Here is a 21343-nt window from a genome sequence, read left to right as displayed (position 1 = left end):
AGGCTTTTGTTTTCTGTTATAATTAATAATAGTTGATGTGGGTGGCTCTCGTGTCACCATGTTCAAAAAGTACTACTCTTGTACATCCGGCTCTGGTCTTGATTCATTATGAGGGTAGAGCCTAGGTGATCCAATTAGGGGGACTCATCAGTTAAGCAAAGGACTTTCTTATTGGCCCGAGACACCGTTCCTTCCTACCTAAGCCATCGTTATCCAGGTCACTCAAGTGCAGAACGCCACCAAATCGGGAGAAGCGGCGGTCTCCGTTGAAGGTGCTAAGCAGAGAAGGCTGCGAGTCAGGTGGCAGTTCATACATCCGAGTGCTTCCACCTTGGTGCAAGGTCGTGGTCAGGAATGCCATCTTAGCCAAGACATCTGAAATAAACCACAGTACGGTAACTGCTGCCATCACAAGGACGAAGATAGGACATAGAAATTATAGGTTACTTTGTGTCATTGACTTTCAGGATTACTGTGAGATAGTCAAAACTATTAAATTTGTGAATGCCAAGGTTTCTTTTTATATATGATCATTATAAAAGGTGTGGGAAACACCCCAAAAAAGTATAAAGAAGAAAACGTATATAAAGCATATATTTCTTTCTGGACGATGATATATACTTACATATACATACACACATTTTAATGGGGGTTTTTGCAGATTATAAAATTCTTTTTTATGCTCAGGCCATTTTAAACTTTTTGCTTTTATAATTAATACTGTGATAAATATCCTTCCCTATAGTTCTGAGTATTTTCTGAGAACAGATTCTTAGAAGGGGCCCATATAGCATTGGATTTGGGGAATGGCTCTTGCCATTTTGCCAAACCTCTTTCTAGAAAAGGTATATCGATTTACATTTCACAAGCAGTGTATGAGTTCCCATCTCACTTCAACCTTGCCATCATTGAGTATTCTTTTTCATACTGAAAGTACTTCATAGTTTTTAATCAGCACCCTAAAATCCTCACTGAATATTCAAACTTGTGTATAGTGGCCAGTCTGACCCAGAGATCCTGCCGAGTCAGGGGACAGGGTGAGAGGGACAAGCGTAACTGTCCTACTCAAACTTTCCCTGAAAGTAGATCAGATTTTTCACATTTAACTTAATCTGTCCATAGAGCTGCGATTCCCCAACTATACACTGAAACGCTTCGGCGAACTCACGCGGATACTGCAGGTGTCTTGAATTTTTGCTGGTAACTGACGTCTGTCTGACGCCACATGAGCTACCTGCTGGGGGTGGGTCACAGTTTCAACATTAGATCCCTATGTTCCTTTCAATGATGTCACATCTTTGCAAAACTGGGATTTTATCATAATGGGTTGTTACGGTAAAATGCAGGTACCACTAGAAAATCAGTGTGGATCAAAATGAGGATAGCGGTGTCTAATCTGATTCCAGGGTTTGAGAAGTGGTACAGTACCCCAAAGGAGCTAAGCTGTTAGGACATAAACACAGCGTCCGCAACCTATTGAGTCACACGGGGCCCCACGCTGAGAAAGGCCCTGTGCTTGGCTTTATGCTCTCCTGTTACCTGAAATTCTGGATAATTTTTCTTAACAAATTTTAATTTTGTCTGGGCCCCTCAAATTAGGTGGGTGAAATACAATCAAAATACAAGTAAAAATAGGAAAATCTGAGCAAGATTGGTGGATTATATCTGTTGATAACCCAGTTGTGACACTGGTTATGGTGTGCAGATTATCATCATTGGGGAAAACTGGATAAAATGTAACATGACCTCTATTATTTCTTACAACTGCATGTGAATTTATAATTATCTCAAAAAGCATCATTTATATATCATATATATCATGATATATGTAATTAACCTTTTTATTCTGTATTTTATACAATATTTGATAATGGAGAAAATTATTAAGGCAGTAAAGGGACTAAAACTGAGAAAATTTGGGAAGCTCTAATTCACATCACTCTGGGAGCAAGAGTGGTGAGACAGAATTAGTAATGTGTGTTGCAAGAGTTTAGAAATCACTACCTAGACTCTGTAAAGGAGAAAAACAAAAAACGATTCCAAAGCTAAGTCAGCAACTTTCTGTTGTAATGCTGTGTCCTTACTCATGCAAGGAAAGATTTAACCATTCCTTTGCCCAATCCACTTCTACGTATTATTCAAATATATTGTATGAAACGAAAATCTTTCTGAAAAATAATTTCACAATATGTAGTAAGAGTCTTAAGATTAGACCCTCTAGCAGTAGGATGATGGTAGTAAATGTTGGCATGTGCATATGGAAATAATGTGATACAGGTATCAAAAGTAATGTTTTAGAAGAATATTTAACATGAGAACATGCTTAAGATATAAAATATTAGGTGTGAAAAAACATGTATGCGTTTAAGCTTTAAAATATCTGGATAAGGGGTGATGTTTTTTTTCTATATACTTCTTTATATTTTCACAAATTTCTACAATAAGCATAATTTACTTTTATACTCTTGGAGGGAGTAGATTTTTTTGTTCTTTTAACTCACCCATAAATTAAACAAAATAATGTTTTATTAACATATACCCTCAGAGTGGACCTATTCCTGGTGAACTGGTTTATAAAATTTGCTCCGTCTCCAAGCTCAATGGGATAGGAGCTTTAAAAACACACCAGGTCGGGGCTTCCCTGGTGGTGCAGTGGTTGAGAATCTGCCTGCCAATGCAGGGGACACGGGTTCGAGCCCTGGTGTGGGAAGATCCCACATGCCGCGGAGCAACTAGGCCCGTGAGTCACAACTACTGAGCCTGCGCGTCTGGAGCCTGTGCTCCCAACAAGAGAGGCCGTGATAGTGAGAGGCCCGCGCACCACGATGAAGAGTGGCCCCCACTTGCCGCAACTAGAGAAAGCCCTCGCACAGAAACGAAGACCCAACACAGCTAAAAATAAAATAAATAAATAAATTAATTAAAGGGCTTTCCTTTAAAAAAAAAAAAAACACATCAAGTTACTTTCACATGTGATTTTCAGCAAATCTTTGAAGCAGATAATTATAAGCTGTGTTTTGCATTCAGGGAGTTTAAGTAACTTCCCCAAGGTGACCCAGCTTGCTATTAATGAGAAAAGGAAATATTCAAACCCAGGTCTGTCTGCCCCCATATCTCCTAACTTTCCCCCAATATGACTTGGTCAAGGAGCCACATGACTAAAAAGAAGCAAATTTCATGGCGGGCGACCTACCTTGAGTCGGGGCCCCAACCAGCAGTACTTGTGTACGGGTCCCATTCATCATCACATGGCCGCTGGACAGGGAGGTACCCAGTTTCCCCATTGCCTGTGAAATAGCAGTAAGTCAATATAGTACAGCTAAGAAAACTTTCTCTGTGGTGTCCACTTTCCTGGGGAGGGAGGGGCTGTTATACCTTGTCTCCAGAAATGGTAAACCAGCTTTGACAATTTGGCGGGAAATAGCCAGATACCCGTCCAGGGCTCTGTTTCTCATCACGAGTGCGGAACAAATGGCCCAGACTGGAATGAAGCACACTGGTCTTAGCTGATGGGGCACAGGATTCAATGCTGGCCAGGTATTGAGGTCCAAGGAAAGACAACCCATATCTTCCCCACCCATGCCCCCCTCCCTGTATGCTCCTGGTCCCTGTGATCCTAGGCATGAGCGTGGGGTGCTTTCAGAATGAATCCCAATATCAAGGCTCTCCAGATGTGAGGTTGACCATTCTACTTCCCGACTGACAAAATAGAGGGATGCCTACTGTTAATGGGCTGAATTGTGTTCCCCCAAAATTTATATGTTGAAATCCTAACTGCCAGTACCTCAGAATGTGACAGCATTTGGAGATAAGGTTTTTAAAGAAGTAATCATGCTAAAATGAGGTCATTAGGGTGGGGCCCTGACCAGTATGACTAGTGTCCTTGTAAGAAGACGGAAAGACACCAGGGATGGGTGCACAGAAAAGAGGCTGTGTGGACACAGGGAGAAGGTGGTTGTCTGTGAGCGAAGGAGAGGCGCCCTAGAAGAAACCAACCCTGCTGACACCTTGATCTCAGATCTCTAACCTCCAAAACTATGAGACCATCAATTCGTGCTGTTTAAACCACACAGGCTATGGTACTTTGTATGGCAGCCCTGGCAAGCTAACACACCCATCTCTCTTTTAAATGTCTAAAAAGGAACATTTGCAACCTTGCCCCAGAGCCTTAGCGTTTCCTTGAAGGGTAAGAATTCCTTAGCTGCTTCCTCTGAACCCCACACTCAGTGGGCTCCCACGGCTGCAGGCACCTGCCCTCATGCTCACTGGTCCCTGGGCCCCAACATCAGTGCTCACCTACTGGCGTTCTTCCAGGTCGGGCTCCCAGCCAACAGCAAAGTCCTGTTATTGACACTGACAGCATGAAGGGAATATCCTAACCAGGCGAAGTCCTCCTCGCCTCTCACCATCCAGTTGGCCGCCTCCACATTCAGCTCTTCTACACAAGACAACCAGTGCCTTTTACTTTACGTGGAAAGACTACCAGAATGCAAAGAGTGGGCCCCTTTTGTAGGACAATGAGAAACGGGTTCACTGGGCTGAGTTTTTGCCACAACTCTTATGTGCCCCCACGCTGTCCCCAGGGCCCCAAAGTCAGAAATGGAACTCACGCTTCATATAAGCAATGTATTTCTAGAGCTCACTTCTGTGGAGTGGAGGATGCTATTTAAAAAGAGGGCCTGGGCTTCCCTGGTGGCGCAGTGGTTGAGAATCTGCCTGCTAATGCAGGAGACACGGTTCGAGCCCTGGTCTGGGAAGATCCCACATGCCGCGGAGCAACTAGGCCCGTGAGCCACAACTACTGAGCCTGTGCATCTGGAGCCTGTGCTTCGCAATAAGAGAGGCCACGACAGTGAAAGGCCTGCGCACCGCGATGAAGAGTGGCCCCCACTTGCCACAACTAGAGAAAGCCCTCGCACAGAAATGAAGACCCAACACAGCCATAAATAAATAAATTTTTTAAAAAAATTTAAAAAAAATAAAAAGAGGGCCTGTTAGGAGTTTCCTGGCGGTCCAGTGGTTAGGACTCCGTGCTCTCACTGCCAAGGGCCCGAGTTCAATCCCTGGTGGGGCAACTAAGATCCCACAAGCCGCACAGCAAAAAGGGCCTGTTGGACAGTTAGAGCATCACTGGGATGCTTGAGTGTTTCTACTCTTCCATTCCACTGAGACACTATAAGAATAACTATCGCCCCCTCCTTTGGATCTGGATCTACACGCTGGATCCCTCTTTGTTTATTCAGTGAATCTATCCATATCATTTGCCAGAACATCTGCAAGAATAAGAGTGTTAGAAAATTAAGGTGAAATGCTATGCAATGAGGAAAATAGGACAAAAACCCATATGCAAGAGAAGGCACCACAGACTAGAGCAGCGGAGGTCTCCGCCCATTCCACCCCCAGCCCCAGCAAGCACTACCTTTGTCGCTGTGGCTGGAACCAGAATAAAACACAGCCACAATTCCCTTCTGTCTCCCTCCACCTGGAGCAAAAGGGGAGCCAATCACCAGGTCAGGTTCACTGTCTCCATTCACATCTGCGGCCAAGAGTGTCCAGCCCAAGTTACAGTAGGTGTCCTGAAGAGGAAACAGGAAAACACGTCTTATTCAGCCCTTGAGGCAAGTAGGATATGGCGAGTTCTAGTTTTCTGTACCTGTCAAAGGTGCTCAACATACCAGGCAAGAGATGGTGATGTTGGGGGAAGAAGATAGTCTTCCTTGTTTGGAACCGAAGTAGATGTACACCGCACCCTAGAGAAGGACAAACCACAGGGCGATCGTTAAGACTTGGTGGTGACCCGAGAACCTTAAATAATAGCAAGACAAAGGTGACTGATGATGAAATAAATCACCGTCAGAGCCCTGTAGGGTCAGGAGCTTAGTTACTGCCAGAAGTCAGTGTCCAGTCCTGTGTGCTGGCCACTTCCATCAGACTATTAGAGCCCCAAAGCAGAAACTGTCATTTTTATCTTTGCCTCCCCAGCGTCTTGCTCTGGATCTGCCATCCATAATTGTTCAGTGTATTTGCAGAATGACCTGCTCAACTCCCCACCCCTTCAAGGCTGAGCTCAGTTTCTGGCTTTTCAACGAAGCCCTCCCCCAGCCCAGCCCATTATTTCTCTGAACACTAACACGTCGTGTCAGTACTGCTTACTTGCCTTGGGATGCAGGCTGTGCTGTTATTGTGTTACGAACTAGTTCTCACTTCTCATCTTATAACTTGTCTGTCTCCATCCCTACTCCTTCTACATGCATTTATTTTCCATAGTGAGCCAAGGACTGAGTACACAGTGATGGATAAGACCAACCTCTCTCCGCCCCAAAAGCTGGCCAATTGGCAACTGTGACACCACAGCGTGGGGAGCTACAAAGGTGCAGCGAGCACAGGACAACAAAGTGTCTCCTGAGCCAGAGATCAGATCACACTTCCTGCAAGAAGTGACATTTCACCCCTACAGAAAAAAGGGGAGAAAGGGCTTTCCAGGTGGAGGGAGCTGGATGAGCACTAGTCCTAACGTGAGGGCACCTGATGCGTCTGGATGACAAATTGTTCACAGGACTAGAAACAGGGTGAGGAGGGAGAGGAAGAGGTGAGCCTGCAGTGGGAGAGGGAGACGAAGGCCCTTTGACTCCACTGTCACTCGCGGTGCCCGGCTACGGTGTGGAGGACTTGTGGGAGGAAAGCCCTGTGGGCCAGGACCCAGGATCTCTGCTCTCGGTAAGGAAAGAGGGAACCCGTTGGGTTCCTTGCATGAGAGGAAAGATCCAGGAAGTCACCTCCCTGCTGTGACGACAGGAGGCTATGGATTAGCTGGAATTTCTGCCTTCCCTATCATTCAGCATCCCGGGGGAGGGGGGAGGAAGAGTACAGTACCTGGTGGAGTGCCACCCGTGAAGCCCAGCTAAGGCCAGGGAGGCAGGAACAGGAGCTGCCAGGTAACCGGAGTCCCATCAAGCACCTGAATGGGGGGCTGGGATCATCTCCCCACAAAAGCTCTGCCCGGCACCCCTGCTGCCTGCTTTCCTCCGGAGCCTCCGCTCAGTGTCTCCTCCCCTGCCACCCCATCCGCCACCATCACCCCCCGCAGCCTCCTTACCGTGTACGTGAGCTTCTCAGAGCCCACTGAGGGGGCTCCCACGGCCAGGTCAGGCATGCCGTCCTTGTTAAAGTCCAGCACGGCCACGGCAGAGCCGAACCGACCTGAGGGCTGAAGAGGCACCAGTTACTTCCCCTGGCTGAGCCACAACCTCCAGAAGAGCACACCTGACTCCCTGGGGGACCCCACCCAGCACGCCAGGACTGAGGAATAGAACTGCAGCCGCCCGTAACACACCCATGACCCGCCAGGTGGGTAGCTCTGCCCTAAGGATGTGTTTGGCTCATCTGTCTGCCCCGAGGGGAAGATGAGGTGCCGGAGAGAAGAAGGTCGGTTCTTAAAAGTTCTAGGTTTTCAGAAAATGGTCTGGTGTGTATCATGCCCCACGTTAAGGACCAGACTCCTCTTGGAAAGTATCCAAGATAATAATCACATAACAGTAGCTAACATCTGTCGAATACTCAGGATGTTCTAGAGCCATGCTGTCCAGTGCGGTAGCCACTAGCTAAATGTGGCTATTACTTTTAAATTTAAATTACCTAACATTAAACCCAAACAGTTTTTCAGTTGCACTGGCCACATTCAAATGCTCAAAAGCCAAAGCACTTAGTAGCTCCCACACTGAACAGCACAGCTTTAAAGGATCTCCATTATCACGGAAAGTTCTATTGATGACAGTGCTGTAGACACTAAGCATTTCACATGGATTAACGTACATACTTTTATTACTCCTACTTTTGTGGTTTACAGCTGGAAAATTCACTCCATTCAGGGACAATTTTCTTCCAAGGTGGATTTTCTAGATCTTTCATCTCCTACTGTCTAGAATGAGCCTAGACCTAAAAATAACTCATGAGGTTCTCCTATTATGAAGAGTCTTGCACAAGTGATGCTTGCCACATAACACACATGCCCCAGAACCCACATCTGTTATTTGTTGCCTGATCTCTCTATACCTGTGTGCAATGGCATTTGAGAACACAGCCCCTTTCTACAAGGCAGGAACTTGATAAACGAGAGAGGACTGCCCCGGGACACAAGCACATTGGGGCAGGATGGGGACCAATGAATAGAGGTCCCTGCCAACTGAAGATGGGTTCGTTTCATCACCACCAGCTTTACTATCAAGCCCTCCTGCAGGGTAACCATCATTCCAGGAAAAGCACAGCATTCTAAAGTAGGCAAATGCTTATCTATCCTAATCTTCCACTTTATAGACAAGGACCAGAAAGGTTAACTGCAGACCAGGGATGAGTACCGGATTCCCATCCCTAGCACATGCCTTAATCTGGCCATCTTCCAAATTATCAAAGGTCACTGGGACAAGAGAGCATGGAGCTACCTCCTTCCTCACCCCAAGTGTCTTTGAGAGAATTTCTCATCCACAGGAAGCAGCTGCCTTTCTTATTCCTCGTCTACAGGAGACCAAAGGATTACACTTTACACCACAGTCTGACAGGGGAATGGCTTGGTGAAGAAAGAAGTAACAAGAATGAGTTGATTTATTTCGGAACTTTCTCATGTGGTGTCAGAAGGTTCCAGAAAATGCTGTCCCTCTGGGACTGTGTGACCTCCTACACTGGCCATCAACTTAACACCTTTCGGACTCAGAGGCTCCTTCCATCAGAGCTTAAACTAGATTATATGGACATCCCTGGTGGCGCAGTGGTTAAGAATCCGCCTGCCAATGCAGGAAACACGGGTTCGAGCCCTGGTCCGGGAAGATCCCACATGCCGCAGAGCAACTAAGCCCATGCACCACAACTACTGAGCCCGTGTGCCACAACTACTGAAGCCCACGCGCCTAGAGCCTGTGCTCTGCAACAAAGAGAAGCCACTGCAATGAGAAGCCTGCGCATCGCAACAAAGAGTAGCCCCTGCTCACCGCAACTAGAGAAAGCCCGTGCGCAGCAATGAAGACCCAATGCAGCCAAAAATAAATAATTTTTTTTAAAAAATGCAATTTATCAGTGTTGGTCTCTTAACTTTGACAAGTATGCCATAATTACGTAAGATGTTAACACACAGGGGAAACTGGGTCAAGGGTACATGGGAACTCTGCACTGTCTTTACAACTTTTCTGTGAATCTAAAATTCTTACAAGATAAAATATTTATATTAAAAGAAACACACCAAACGAGGTTTTATATTATCAAGATATCACATTCTGATTGGCTACTCAAAGCCACTAAATAGTATGGCTGTTTCTGGAAGGTATTGGACTACACACTCAAAGTTAATGATAGAATGAGATTAATGACGTGAACATGCTTTTAAACATGAAAAGTACTGTACAAATGCTGGCCACCAGCTGTTTGTTACTATCATTATTCTTGCTATTAGTCATTCATCCTGGAAGAGTTTGCCGGGAAATGCGGGCAGTGGCTTATTGACACTAAAAGGGAAAATATGAGATGGGGGCCTCACCTGGAAACCCTCCAGGATCCCATGGGCCTCCTTGTCTAGGTCCAGGTCAACGAGGGGCAAGCCCAGGTCATTGCCATAGATGAGGTACACGCGCCCCACGTGGATGTGGCCGGGGCGGCTGTAGCCCGGGGCGCCCATCACCAGGTCACCGTGCCCATCCTGGTTGAGGTCAGCCGAGGTCATCGCCCTGTAAGGAAGAAGAGGGAACCCACTGCAGTGTCTACTGAGAGCTATGAGTAAAACTGTCTCCTGCTCCTTTCCTTTCTGGATTCTAGAATTTAACTTCCTTCTCATGGATTTTTCCATCCTGTATGACTGTTGTGAATATTCACCTCTGAGGTAATATTGTTTGTGTGATTCAGCCTTGTTCTCCGGCAGAAAAAATAACAACAAAACTGGACAAATCAAGGCCTCCGGGCATTTCTGGACCATATAACCTGAACACATAAAAAGCATCCTCACAAAAGCACCTTGTCCTACATGCAAAACCCAGAGCAGCCAAAGCACAATCCCAGGCTCCACCTGAGAACAGAGAGGAAATTCGCCATCAGCCAATGGCACAGGTTACTTTACAATCGGCTCAACTCATTTCAATTTGTTACCTGATCAAAGACAAGTTTGTGGTAAGTAGACCATTTTATTTCTACCATAGCTACATAGCGTGGCTTATATCGGAAAAAGTTCAATGCCTAACAGGTTTAGTGGATGTTTCTAAATGAGAGTCCATGACCTACCAGTTACAGAGCTGGACAAACTGAGTCAATAGTTCAAATGTCTCTGGCGGGGCTGGAATGACCAAAAGTCATTTATTTATTCTGGTTCTGATGACCACATAAGAATAAATAGCAGAACAGAGGAAAAAGAGAAGAGCAGTTTCTAACGGGTGTGACGCCTGGTGAACTGGGTCAGATGCACACCGTGGAGACACTGCTGGTCTCTGCACTCCCAAGGCTGGACTCTGGCCAGTAATGGCCCCCAGGAAGGACCTCTGTGCTGCCCCCCACCCCACTCCCCCCACCATGTGGCAGAGAGCCCAGCAGGAGGCCCTCATTTGGATTTTCAGGAAGGCAGCCAAGAAGAGCTATTCATTATTCACAAATGAATGGCCAGTAAAGACAGCATTCACCCCCCATTCCTTGTGCTGGAGCTGAATGCATTAGCGGCCTGAAGAGGAAGGGCTGTCGGTATATTGTTCCAATGGAAATGCAATGTTATTTGGATTTAAAAAGTGTGGTTTAAGAAAAGAGGTTTTACAAAAACCCCCCAAAAATAGTCACTTTTATATCCTTGGGCTCAGTTTGGTTGTGAAACTGAGTCCCCCTAAAACCAAGTTCCCTTACCGAGTTTATGATTAATCTTTCTATCCAAAACTTTATTCCCTTTCTTGTCCCCTCCGACCTCAATCCTGTGCTAACTGAATACTACCTCAACCAGAGTCAGATGACTAAAACTGCTGTTGTCGATAACATCGTTAATGTACTAAAATGGCTGTTGTAGATATCATTAACGTACAAACTCAGGTTGTTTCTCCAGGCCAAGACGAGCTATCAGATCCCCAAGCCATGGACCACCTGGCCAGAGAATCATAAACCGAAACATCCTGACCCCTGAGAGTATGATTAAGAAATGTCACAGAAATGTCACAAGACGATGACTGATCCCAGCTTCATTGGTCTCCCCCTTTAAACACCCTTAACTCGAAGACCAAATTGGAGTGGACCTGAGGCTTGTCTCCAACTCCCTTGCTTGGGGCCCTGCAATAAATGCTGTACTTTCCTTCACCGCAGCTCGGTATCAGTAGATTGGCTTTGCTGTGCCTTGGGCGAGGGGACCCGAGTTCAGTTTGGTAACAGTTGATCTTTAAAATCAGAGGAATCCCTAACATTCTCTTTATAAAATTATTGTGGTGTGCTAGGCTTTTGCCTTATGAAGTTATAATAGTCCAGTCACCATAATAGCTACCTACTTTTATCCTTCTAATGTCATTAGGTGCCAAGATATCTGTAATAATCTATCTCCGAAAACGTTGAAGCTTTACAAATATTCTATAAAGTAATAGTTTATTGTTGTGGTTATTTAATAAAGTAAAACTTGTTTGTATTTAAACATATTTTTGACCAATTTTAAGGAGATAATTTTATCTTTACCAGAACTTAACCACAAAATTACTGTTTTTGTTGATGATGAATTGATTGAAAAATAAAGTGCTAACAGGCACCATTTTAAACATTTGTGAATGACTGCTTGAAATTAATACTGATGAAAACATTCAGGAATTAGATAAACTCATACGTACCAACCAAGCCTTGTGTAGGGAAATGACAAGTAGTAAGATGCTGAGGGGCTAGAAACATGCTTCTGTGGCTGAGAGCTGCCAGTAAACATTTCCTGTATGCTCCTCTCCAAAGACTGGTACATGAAAGATAAGGAATCCTGAAATAAAATGATTACAGACAGAAAAAGACACGGCATAATCAACAAAGCTACCGTTTCCTGCCAAAAGCATTAGACTTTAGGAAACAAGTTATTACAAGTGCTGAAAAATAACTTATCGATTCCTATCAACAAGTAAGACGACTTAAGACTGGCAATTAAGAGAGTGAAATCCACCCCCAGTGTGTGCTCACAGATGGCAGTTATAGCCCTAGAGGTCAGGGCCATCACGGAAAGAAAGAGTCATCTGGGATTAACCTAAACCAAGTCAGGATGGTCTATTAATTTGCAGAATGTAACTGAACAAAATAATTGTTACGAACTAAAGTTTTTTTTAAAGATGAGTCCATTCAAATCTAGAACTGTAATTATATTTGTATATATATATATCCTTCTTCCCCCCCCCCCCACCAAACAAATGAACTGAAATACCACCAGGAATGCTAGAAACCCTCCCAACCAGACTCAAATTGAGAGGCTGCTGGATTTGCTCTGAGTCCCAAGAAACCGGGCAGGCACGAGGGGTCACATGCGGAGTGCTGGAAGCTGTATGCGAGAGAAATGAGGGGATGGCAAGCCCCTCAGCTTGGGATGCTGAATTGTTCTTAGTGTGGTTACTGCAGAGACACAAATACAGACTGCAGTCGCCCTGAACAACCTGACCAGGCACTAGATCCATGCAAGTTCAGGGAACACAACCCGAAATCCACCCAGGGGTAACATAAGACCAAACAAGAATTCCCGGGCCTGCCCTAGAGCAGAATCAGCTCAGAGCCACGGGACAGCCCTGGACAGCTCAGGCTCCAGAGAAGTGCAGGTTATGAGGGCGCTGCAGGAAGGGACCGTGCCTTCCGTTTCTCCAGTCTAACACCTCTGGCCTGCCATCCGCAGATTGCTCATCTGATGCCCAGCTCTGGCGTCCTCATTCATCCAGGAAGTACCATGCCAGGTACCACCCAGGCCTTGGGAATATAAAGTCCTTCTCTTACACAATTTTCCCTTTGCAAAGGAGACTGATCCACATAATTGCAAGACCAAATGAAAGTTGCTTTGACAGAGCTTCCCAGGTCTAGGTGTGGGTACATAATTTGTAGAACTCAGCAAAGTTCTTTGTTCCCAAGTTATTAAGAGTTTTAAGGCAATGACAGCAGAGCATTAAACCAAGTGAGATGGCCTTCTGTGTGACCATGCAGGCTGCAGACCTGTGAAGCAGGCCCTGCCCGGGCCCTCGCCCAGCTCACAATGTTGTCTAAACCCTTCTCCCTCCCCAACTCTCGCAGGTACCTTGTATCCCTTGTCTTGTGTTCCAGGCAAATAAGACTACTCAGATTTCCAAACATCGTGAAACTTTCCCAACCCACTACCAGAAATACATGCTCACTGATGAAAAACCATCTAGTATTCAAGGCCTAACTCAAATGCCACCTCCTCCATGAAGCCTTCTCTGATAGTAGGGATATAATTTTTTATCCTCATGAGAGGCTATGTACCCATCCCCACCCCCAACCATAGGATTTGTTGCATCCTACTCACAAATGGTTATTTTTGTATTTATCACCCCTATTAGACTGAAATTTTCTAAATGTCAGAGGCTATTTCCCTTTCATCTTCTATCTCCCTGGTGGAATGACACTTAAGATGATCTCATGGAGGAACTTCATACGCAGTGGTGTCCCCTTGGTGTCGGGCCTTGCACAGTGAGCCTACAATATTGCTGACACACTTTGCCTAAGGACAGAGCAGGACTGGCCCCACGGCCACCTTGGGCTCCACCTGGCTTGCCAAAGGCCACTGAGGTCCAGACTCTCGTCATAGGATGTTTCCGGAACAAGCCAGACTTGGAGGCCAAGGATACTTGCGAGCCTGGCTCACGCCCAGGTGACTTTCAATGAACGATTAAACAGCCAGCGACTCTACAAAACGCGGTATCACAGGAAGCGGCAGGTGCCTGTCTCTCCATTAAAAGCTGAAAATTCTTACCATGGTCCAGGAATCCACACTAAATAACACTCCTCGTTTGGTATAGTTTATATTTTTTCCAATATCTTTAGTTAGGGCTGCAGTCACGTTTCTATGAAAATCATTTTTCTGTACTTTTGAGCTGCTGGAAAGAGAGAGGAATAAACTGGTTAAGACTGAGGAAATAGCAACTCCCCCTGAATAACTGAGTTGAAAACTATAGTCAAGTTAATCACAGGTTAAAAGGTCATAAAATTTTAACATCTGCAAGTTGAAGGAACAGCAACACAAAAAACAAAATTTTAAAAAAACTTTTATAGGAGATTCCACAACATCTTTTAATAAACACATTTCCAAGGTTGAAAAAGCCTGTCCTTACAAAAATAAGATCTATAAAACGTATAAGTTTGAATTCCTTCCAGATACAAAAAAAAAAAAAAAAATCAAAAGTCAACATTTCATACAAATGGCCAAGAAAAGGTCATAGCTGTTCGGGAAACCAGTATGCAGGTGGACTGATTTATCCTTAAAGACGTGCAAGAATTAATTATACAATAAAAATACATTTTCAAATTCATATGTTTTTTTTTTTTGTTTTTTTTTTTTCAAATTCATATGTTTTAACCAGTCTACCAATCAGACGCCTAAAGAAGGCAGACAGGTTTCAGAAATGCTTACAGTGGAAGCTGGGCAACAAGTGAACAAAGGGGGGCCGCATAAGATACCAGCCAGTGTAGGGATCCCAACAATCTAGAGCTTGCAAACCCAACCTAAAGGCGTTCAATTTAATTAAAACAAAACAAAACTTACCTAATTCGCATAAATTAAAAAGTGAGGGCTTACCTGAACACTTTTTGCACATTTTCAATCCTTTGGAAGCTCCGAACTCTCTCTCACCTTAGCATCTTTTATTGCAATGCCCTCTTTTTGAGTAACAGACACTTGCTCACCTAAATATCTTGGTTGAAGCATCAGTTCTTCACAGGAAGTCTCCTGTGACTGAGGACACTCTGTGGTACATCCTAAGCACCCAACACTTGTCCTTCCTAATACTCAAGGGTATTTACAAGTTCTTGTTCAGTGCCCATCCACCCGCCATCCTCTGAGAGCAGAAACTGTTTCTGTCTTGTTCCCAGTGAGGTCTCTAAATGTCTGAACTAGTTCCTGGCACATAATGATGAGGAAATATTATTTTATAATTTGTACTATTTTATTGTAATTGTATTATTAGTAATAATATTTATTAGGATTAATATAGTTCTTAAATGCATGAATGAATGGTTGGTAGTTGGTACCTGAGTCCAGCAGGGAATACCACCCCTTAGAATACAAAGCAGATCCTCTGGCCCTCTTCCTCAGAAACTAACTGAGAGGACTTCTCCCCACCCTGTCTTGTTGATAATTACTTTTTCAGGGTGGAATTTGGCCAAACTTTATGAATAATAACAATAATGGTGGTGACAATAATAATAATAATACTATTAACTATCATTTACCAGTTAATGAGCAACTTACTAATGTGCTAATTGCTTTACATCCATTCTTGCACATAATCCATACCATAATTCTGGGAGTATGGATATGTATTTATTCCAGTTTGCCAAAGGAGAAAGCTGCAGCTCAAAAAATAATTAGGCAACTTGTTTAAAAATCACACAGCTGTAAGTGGAATTTGAACCTGGAAATCTGAACCTCTGTCTACAAAGCCCACACTTTCAGAGTCTACTGAGCACCCCTCTGAATGAGTGAGATGTTCTTTTTCTATGAGCCATTTCGGAATCCACTTACCCGTGGGTATTGTTTTGCTGGCTGCCACACGTGATAAACAGAGGGTTCTCAGGTAGGTTGCAGTTACTGGGGAAATAGTCAAATGAGTTAGGCAGTTTTCTACCTTCTTTTCAAGCATGAAATTTTCTGAGAATCAGTGTAACATTTCAAACCACCTCCAAAAGTCTTCATGCAGAGGTTTTATGACTTAGCCAGGCAGGACTGGTAAAGGGCCCGAGTCCTACTTGATGAGGGTGGATAAGCAGGTGCTATTACGGTAACACAGGCAGCACCACACAGCTGGTCACCCTAGACTCACAGCCTTCCCCTTCCCTCCCGATTCCACCTGCTGAGTTCTCCCTGCTGACATGAACTATCTCAGGGTTAGAGACTGAAAGAAACTGATTCCCAACTGTGCCACCTTTTGCCCATCTATGCTCAATGTTTTAATTTCTCATTCTCATTCCTTTAAAAACAAAAATTTATAAACTAATAATTAAATAGGTAACTAAGTATCCCTTTCTACAAGTGAAAAGGCTGCTGATAGAATGTAAGAGGTGAACTTTCTCCCTAACAGTGAACAGAAGCACTAAGGGAGTGGGTATTACATTGTAAGAGTCTCTTCCAGAATGAAGACTATTCTGAAGGAGAGGAAGCTTTGGAGGTCACTGAGGGAGTTTCAGGGCAGTATGAAGGAAGTATGAACCTGGGGCAAAAGGACTGGTTGCTAGAAAAGGAATTCAGAAAAGAGGTGAAAGAAGCTGAAGGCAAACTTTTCCCATCAAAATCTTTCTTAGGGCCAGCTTTAAGCTGAGGAAAAGGTTTTGCCTCAAATTCTCTTTTCTGCACCACCGGGATTTAGACGGCAGCCTTATAAGATTAGCACTACAGTTACAAATACTTTTTGAGTTAAGTAGAGTTCTGGCTGGGAACGTAACTACCATTATTTCACTGTTTCTTTAGGAAAATATACTATGCGTTTCAAGTAACACAAATTTGCTTTGGAAGATCACGTATTAGTAAGTTAAGAAATGGTTATAATGTGAAAATACGTATGCTTTTCTTTCTGTCATGAGTTTGTGTTCTTTCTTTGGAGCATTCTCCAGATTTCCCATAAAGCTGCATAAATTCTGATGAATCTTTCTTTGCAAATGTCTGTAAAGATACAATCAATTCATGGAATTTTCTGCCTTGATAAATTAAGACAGATCAAGAGACAAGAAATCTGTTCTTTCTCAGTTATCTCCTCCTAATTAAAGAATAAGGTCCAGCTACATAACTTTCCTTAGCTATGTTGGACAACTGAGCCAAAGACAAACACCAAAATTGTTTTTCCAATTTAAGGATCAATACACTTGGACTTTATAAAACAAATAAATGTAGGTCATTCACTCTAACATGGCCATGTGTTATGAATCCCTCCAATATAAACTTAACTTTTTTCTAACACTACTACTAGTAGCCCACATTTATCAAATGCTTACTGTAGGCTAAACCCTTTACATGAGTGATCTCATTTACTCCTCACAATAGCCCTATGAGAAAGATAGAATTATTGCTGCCTACTGTCATGCATGAGGAAACTAAGACTTAGGGAGATTTAACAATTTGCTTGGGATAGCTCAATAGAGAGTGACACGTCTCTTAAATTCCAAAGTTCATCCTCTCCACAACTCACATGGACTGAAACACCCACAGCCATAAAAGAGCTTGGGGATTTTAATGAAGGTTAATTTTCACTATTAAAAATGCTATTTATATTGGATGGTTTCCATCTGCCACACCGTTACTTGCCAAGTCTTAAAAGCAAGGCTAAGGTCGAATTTATCAAAGGGAATTTTGTTTCAAATCAACACAATATATATAAATGTGTTGTATATACATATACACATATATATATGTTGTGTATATAATATAAAACATAATATATAATTATGGTTAACATTCTTTGAATACTAGCAAATGTTTTAAGGGCAAAGGAACATCATCCAGTGTATAGTATTCTGGAGCTGTGCTTATACAGGCCCCTGAACTTATAAAGCCCAACCCTCCTATGATCCTCACCCAGAATAGCCACCCCAGTGCAGCTCCTGCCACAGAACCCTCTTTCTCCCTGCCCCCTGCTGCTTAAGTTTCCCACCCTGCTCTTTCCCCTGCAGCAGGTGCTGCCTCCAGGGGTCCCTATCCAGGCCCATCCCTACCCTGCTCAGTTCAACAGCGTGGGAGGGAGGGGCTGCATCCTCAGTGGTATGGTCGGACATGGGTTCTGAGAGAACCTTGGCTCCCTCAGACCATGAACAGATTCTGTGAGAGCCGAAATGTCTACTACAGCTGGAACTGGGGACAAGATCAGTCTACCCTGGTCTACACACCATCCGAGTCTCTGATGGACACTCATCCTAGGTGTGCTGGGGAGGAACAGAAAAGGAGCTGGAGGTTGAGCAACTGTCCCATCTGGGCTAGATGTCAAATTCCAACAGAAGGCTGAGCTTTACAAATGCATTCATTTCCGATTTCATTTTGGAGTGCGGGGGTTAGGTGAAGTAACCTTTTAAACCCTGGAGCCCTGAGAGCTCGATCGGGTGGAGAGGAGGATGGCCACATCCATTGCTGGAGCTTGGGGAGGCGGACACCCCAGCCCACAGCATGGGGTCTCCCAAAAGAAACAGATGCAGTGCAGCTGTGGAAGTAGATTCCTTCCCACCTGAGCCATTTCTACCAGACCACAAACCTTGCAATATCTACCTCTTCATCCCTAAGACAGGAGAGACATCAGCAAACCTAAACAGATGGGAGCTAGTTGGAGTTTTGAGAAAACAGTTTCCATTCTTTTCCTTCTTTTTTTTTTTTTTTTTTGGCCACACCACGTGGCATGCAGAACTTCCCCAACCAGGGATCGAACCCATGCCCCCTGCATTGGAAGCACAGAGTCTTAACCACTGGACCACCAGGGAAGTCCCATTCTTTTCCTTCTTGATTAGGATAGGATAGCACTTCATGAGACTTTCTTGTTCTTCATTTGATCAACTGAAAAACCTGAGAGTTATGGTGGGGACAGGGTAGCAAAGCAGGGAGTGATTGGAAGGAGAAATAGAGTAAGAATTCACCTGGTCCCATTCTTTAACATGAAACTTGTTAGACGGTAAATATTAGTGGACCAAAATGCCATATCATCCAGTCCTCCTAGGAAGTATTCTTGAAATTGTTCCACCAAAAACGGGGACTTTCTAGAATAAGTGGGATAAAGCTATGGCAAAGAGAAAGAAAAATAAGTCAATAAATAAATGAATCAAGTGCTTCTCAAGGTATCTTTATAACACTTTAAAATTTTGAAGAATAAATGCCTTTACCTTGGAAATAGCTAACATCTCACCATACCTGCAACATAAGCAATAATTTTGACTGTGAGCTGTGGTTTCCACAAAGAAATGAGGCAAATTAATGAAGAAGAGATTCCAGCAACACGTATCCACTATCAAGCAACTGCCTTTGAACAAGCAAAATCCATAAATCCAATACCCACTCTCAGAAAACTAAAACATTGGAAAGTGTGTTAAGGAAGTCACAATAAAATCGACTGCAAATATTCCTCTAGTTACACTTACATTTCCAAGAACTGAAGGTATGAACAGTCAACAATGGCATTTTTGGTGATGACTTCTCGGCCATAGAGTTTCTTATAAATTTCCAGGAGATCTTCAACAGGCACATACCTGAGAAAAGCATTAGAATAAGAGTTGTTCTGATTCTGAAGTTGAAGATAATAACAGCAGCAGTAGCAGCTACCAGTTATTCCAGGATTATTATGTGCCAGACACCATGCAAAGGGCTTTACATTCATTATTTATTTAATCCTACCAACAACCCCGAGTGGTTGGTGCTATCATAGTCCTACTTCACATACAGGAAACTAAGGCACAGAAAAGTTCAGTAATTTGCCCAATGCTGAAGAGCAAACTGGTACCCTAATCAAATATTTATACAAAGATAAGTAACTATAAAATATAAAAAGAATGTTTAGTTTTGTGAATTCAGAGTTCAAGGAGCTGTATAAAGTATTTTTATTCTTTTGAGTTGAATTACTCTCAAAAATCATTGTTTTTAAAACACCAAAAATGGCTCCTTACCCCAACATCCTACTTTCAGAGTACATAGTGGAAGGTAGTAAAAAAGAATTCTAAGTCAATCTTTTGGTTCACAGATATTAGTTATTTCAGTTGGAAGAAGAGCAGCATTTTAAAAATTAGATTCATACTGTTATCTTTTATCTTTACTTTAAAAAACCTTAGAATATACCAGACAGAAATCACAACCAATAAAACCTGATTTTAGTATATTTATAAGAAGGAATCTATTGAGATGTCCATTTTTTACTTCACAAGCGCACCAGAATGGTCCTCCCCATAAACATAGCTAGACAAAATAACAAAAATATATTTTTAGATGAATCACCAAGCTATCAAGAAAGTGAAATTTTTCCAAAAGCCAAAAACAAATTGAAACTGGAAACTTTGGGAGGTAAGCGTGTGAGAAAGCCAGCTTTTGCCCTGGAGACATCTGCTAAACCTGGGAACCTAGGAGTTTTTTGTTTTGTTTTGTTTTGTTTGTTTGTTTGATAGCTGTGTGGTATGCAGGAGACAGGAGATAAAGTATAGGAACCACCAAATACCAAAAGTGGGCCATCTCAGAGGAAACTCCTCATTAAAGGCTATACCGTCTGCATGAATATTAGTTAGAAATAAACTCAACATACCAACAAGGACAGCAAAGAATCCTGCCTGTCTTCATCTTGGCAAAGGATAGAGAGAGGGAAAAATATCTCCCCTGAGAACTGGTAACAACTACCCAGCCCCACAAATGTTTTGTCTTTCATTCATGCCAGCTGTGTAGTCAGAACAACTTCAAGGGTTGAAAGTAACTTAATGTGGTCCCAGGTTGTGCCTTGAGGTAGCATGCAGAAGGCAAGACAAACCTTCTCTGGAGAAATGCAACTCTAATGCAAGCCTCGAGTAATTCAAGCACCAGTGAATATAACCAAAAGAAGACAAGATCCCCGATGACGCACAATTTGAAATGGACGTCTAATCCAATGCAGATGACCTTGTGTGGAGAGTTAGGGGGAAACCTCATGTCACTGCTACCACCACCTCTTCCTGGGACATCCAAAGGCCAGCTGGCCTCATCTGATCTGGGAGTGACCTGTTGGTTCTGGGCCTCCCTTAGCTCTAAGGCAGATGGACCAGGGATGGGAATGGGCAACTTGCCAAGCCCCCAGGCTCTACTTCCTCTTTGTTCTGTAAGCACTCCTCCCAACTCTCAGCTCTCCATGCTCAGGGGCTGAAGCTGGGACTGAGGTATAGAGTTATGTCACCTGACTGCTTAGTAAACATTTGAAGAAAAAACAAACAACAAAAAGTAATTACAGTAATATCTGGTAAAGCGGACTTGAAGGCAATAAGCATTGTGATATAGAGTCACTAGATAAAAAGTTCAATTCACTAGAAAAATATAAGACTTTAAAACTCAAATATACTTAACAACATATCTTCAAACACATCTATGGCAAACTAACTACAAGGAGAAACTGAAAAATTCAACCATCACAGGGGGAGATTTTTAAACAAATTTCTCAGTAATTGTTGGACCAACCGGATAAAAATA

General features: G+C 43.4%; 1 protein-coding gene across 6 annotated transcripts in view; it reads right to left on the bottom strand.

The window, feature by feature from the left end:
- The window catches only part of GPLD1 (glycosylphosphatidylinositol specific phospholipase D1), a 53583-nt gene that overhangs the window by 5059 nt on the left and 27181 nt on the right, over positions 1-21343 (bottom strand). For 2 of the 6 annotated variants that reach the window (XM_057555598.1, XM_057555601.1), the window contains 14 exons: positions 19288-19395; positions 19033-19060; positions 18790-18929; positions 15704-15769; positions 13937-14060; positions 11820-11956; positions 9524-9710; positions 7097-7207; positions 5676-5750; positions 5420-5576; positions 4297-4438; positions 3376-3481; positions 3194-3287; positions 199-375 (listed from right to left, as the gene is read on the bottom strand). In XM_057555598.1, coding sequence (XP_057411581.1) covers positions 199-375; positions 3194-3287; positions 3376-3481; positions 4297-4438; positions 5420-5576; positions 5676-5750; positions 7097-7207; positions 9524-9710; positions 11820-11956; positions 13937-14060; positions 15704-15769; positions 18790-18929; positions 19033-19060; positions 19288-19395 — 1652 coding nt within the window. The remainder of the gene's footprint in view (positions 1-198; positions 376-3193; positions 3288-3375; positions 3482-4296; positions 4439-5419; positions 5577-5675; positions 5751-7096; positions 7208-9523; positions 9711-11819; positions 11957-13936; positions 14061-15703; positions 15770-18789; positions 18930-19032; positions 19061-19287; positions 19396-21343) is intronic. The other 4 variants (XM_057555599.1, XM_007197139.2, XM_057555600.1 and 1 more) reach the window with 3 other exon arrangements.

Source organism: Balaenoptera acutorostrata, chromosome 10 (assembly GCF_949987535.1).
Source record: "Balaenoptera acutorostrata chromosome 10, mBalAcu1.1, whole genome shotgun sequence".
Taxonomy (NCBI): domain Eukaryota; kingdom Metazoa; phylum Chordata; class Mammalia; order Artiodactyla; family Balaenopteridae; genus Balaenoptera; species Balaenoptera acutorostrata.
Note: the sequence above shows the minus strand (reverse complement) of the source record. Positions and strands in the feature narration are given on the sequence as shown.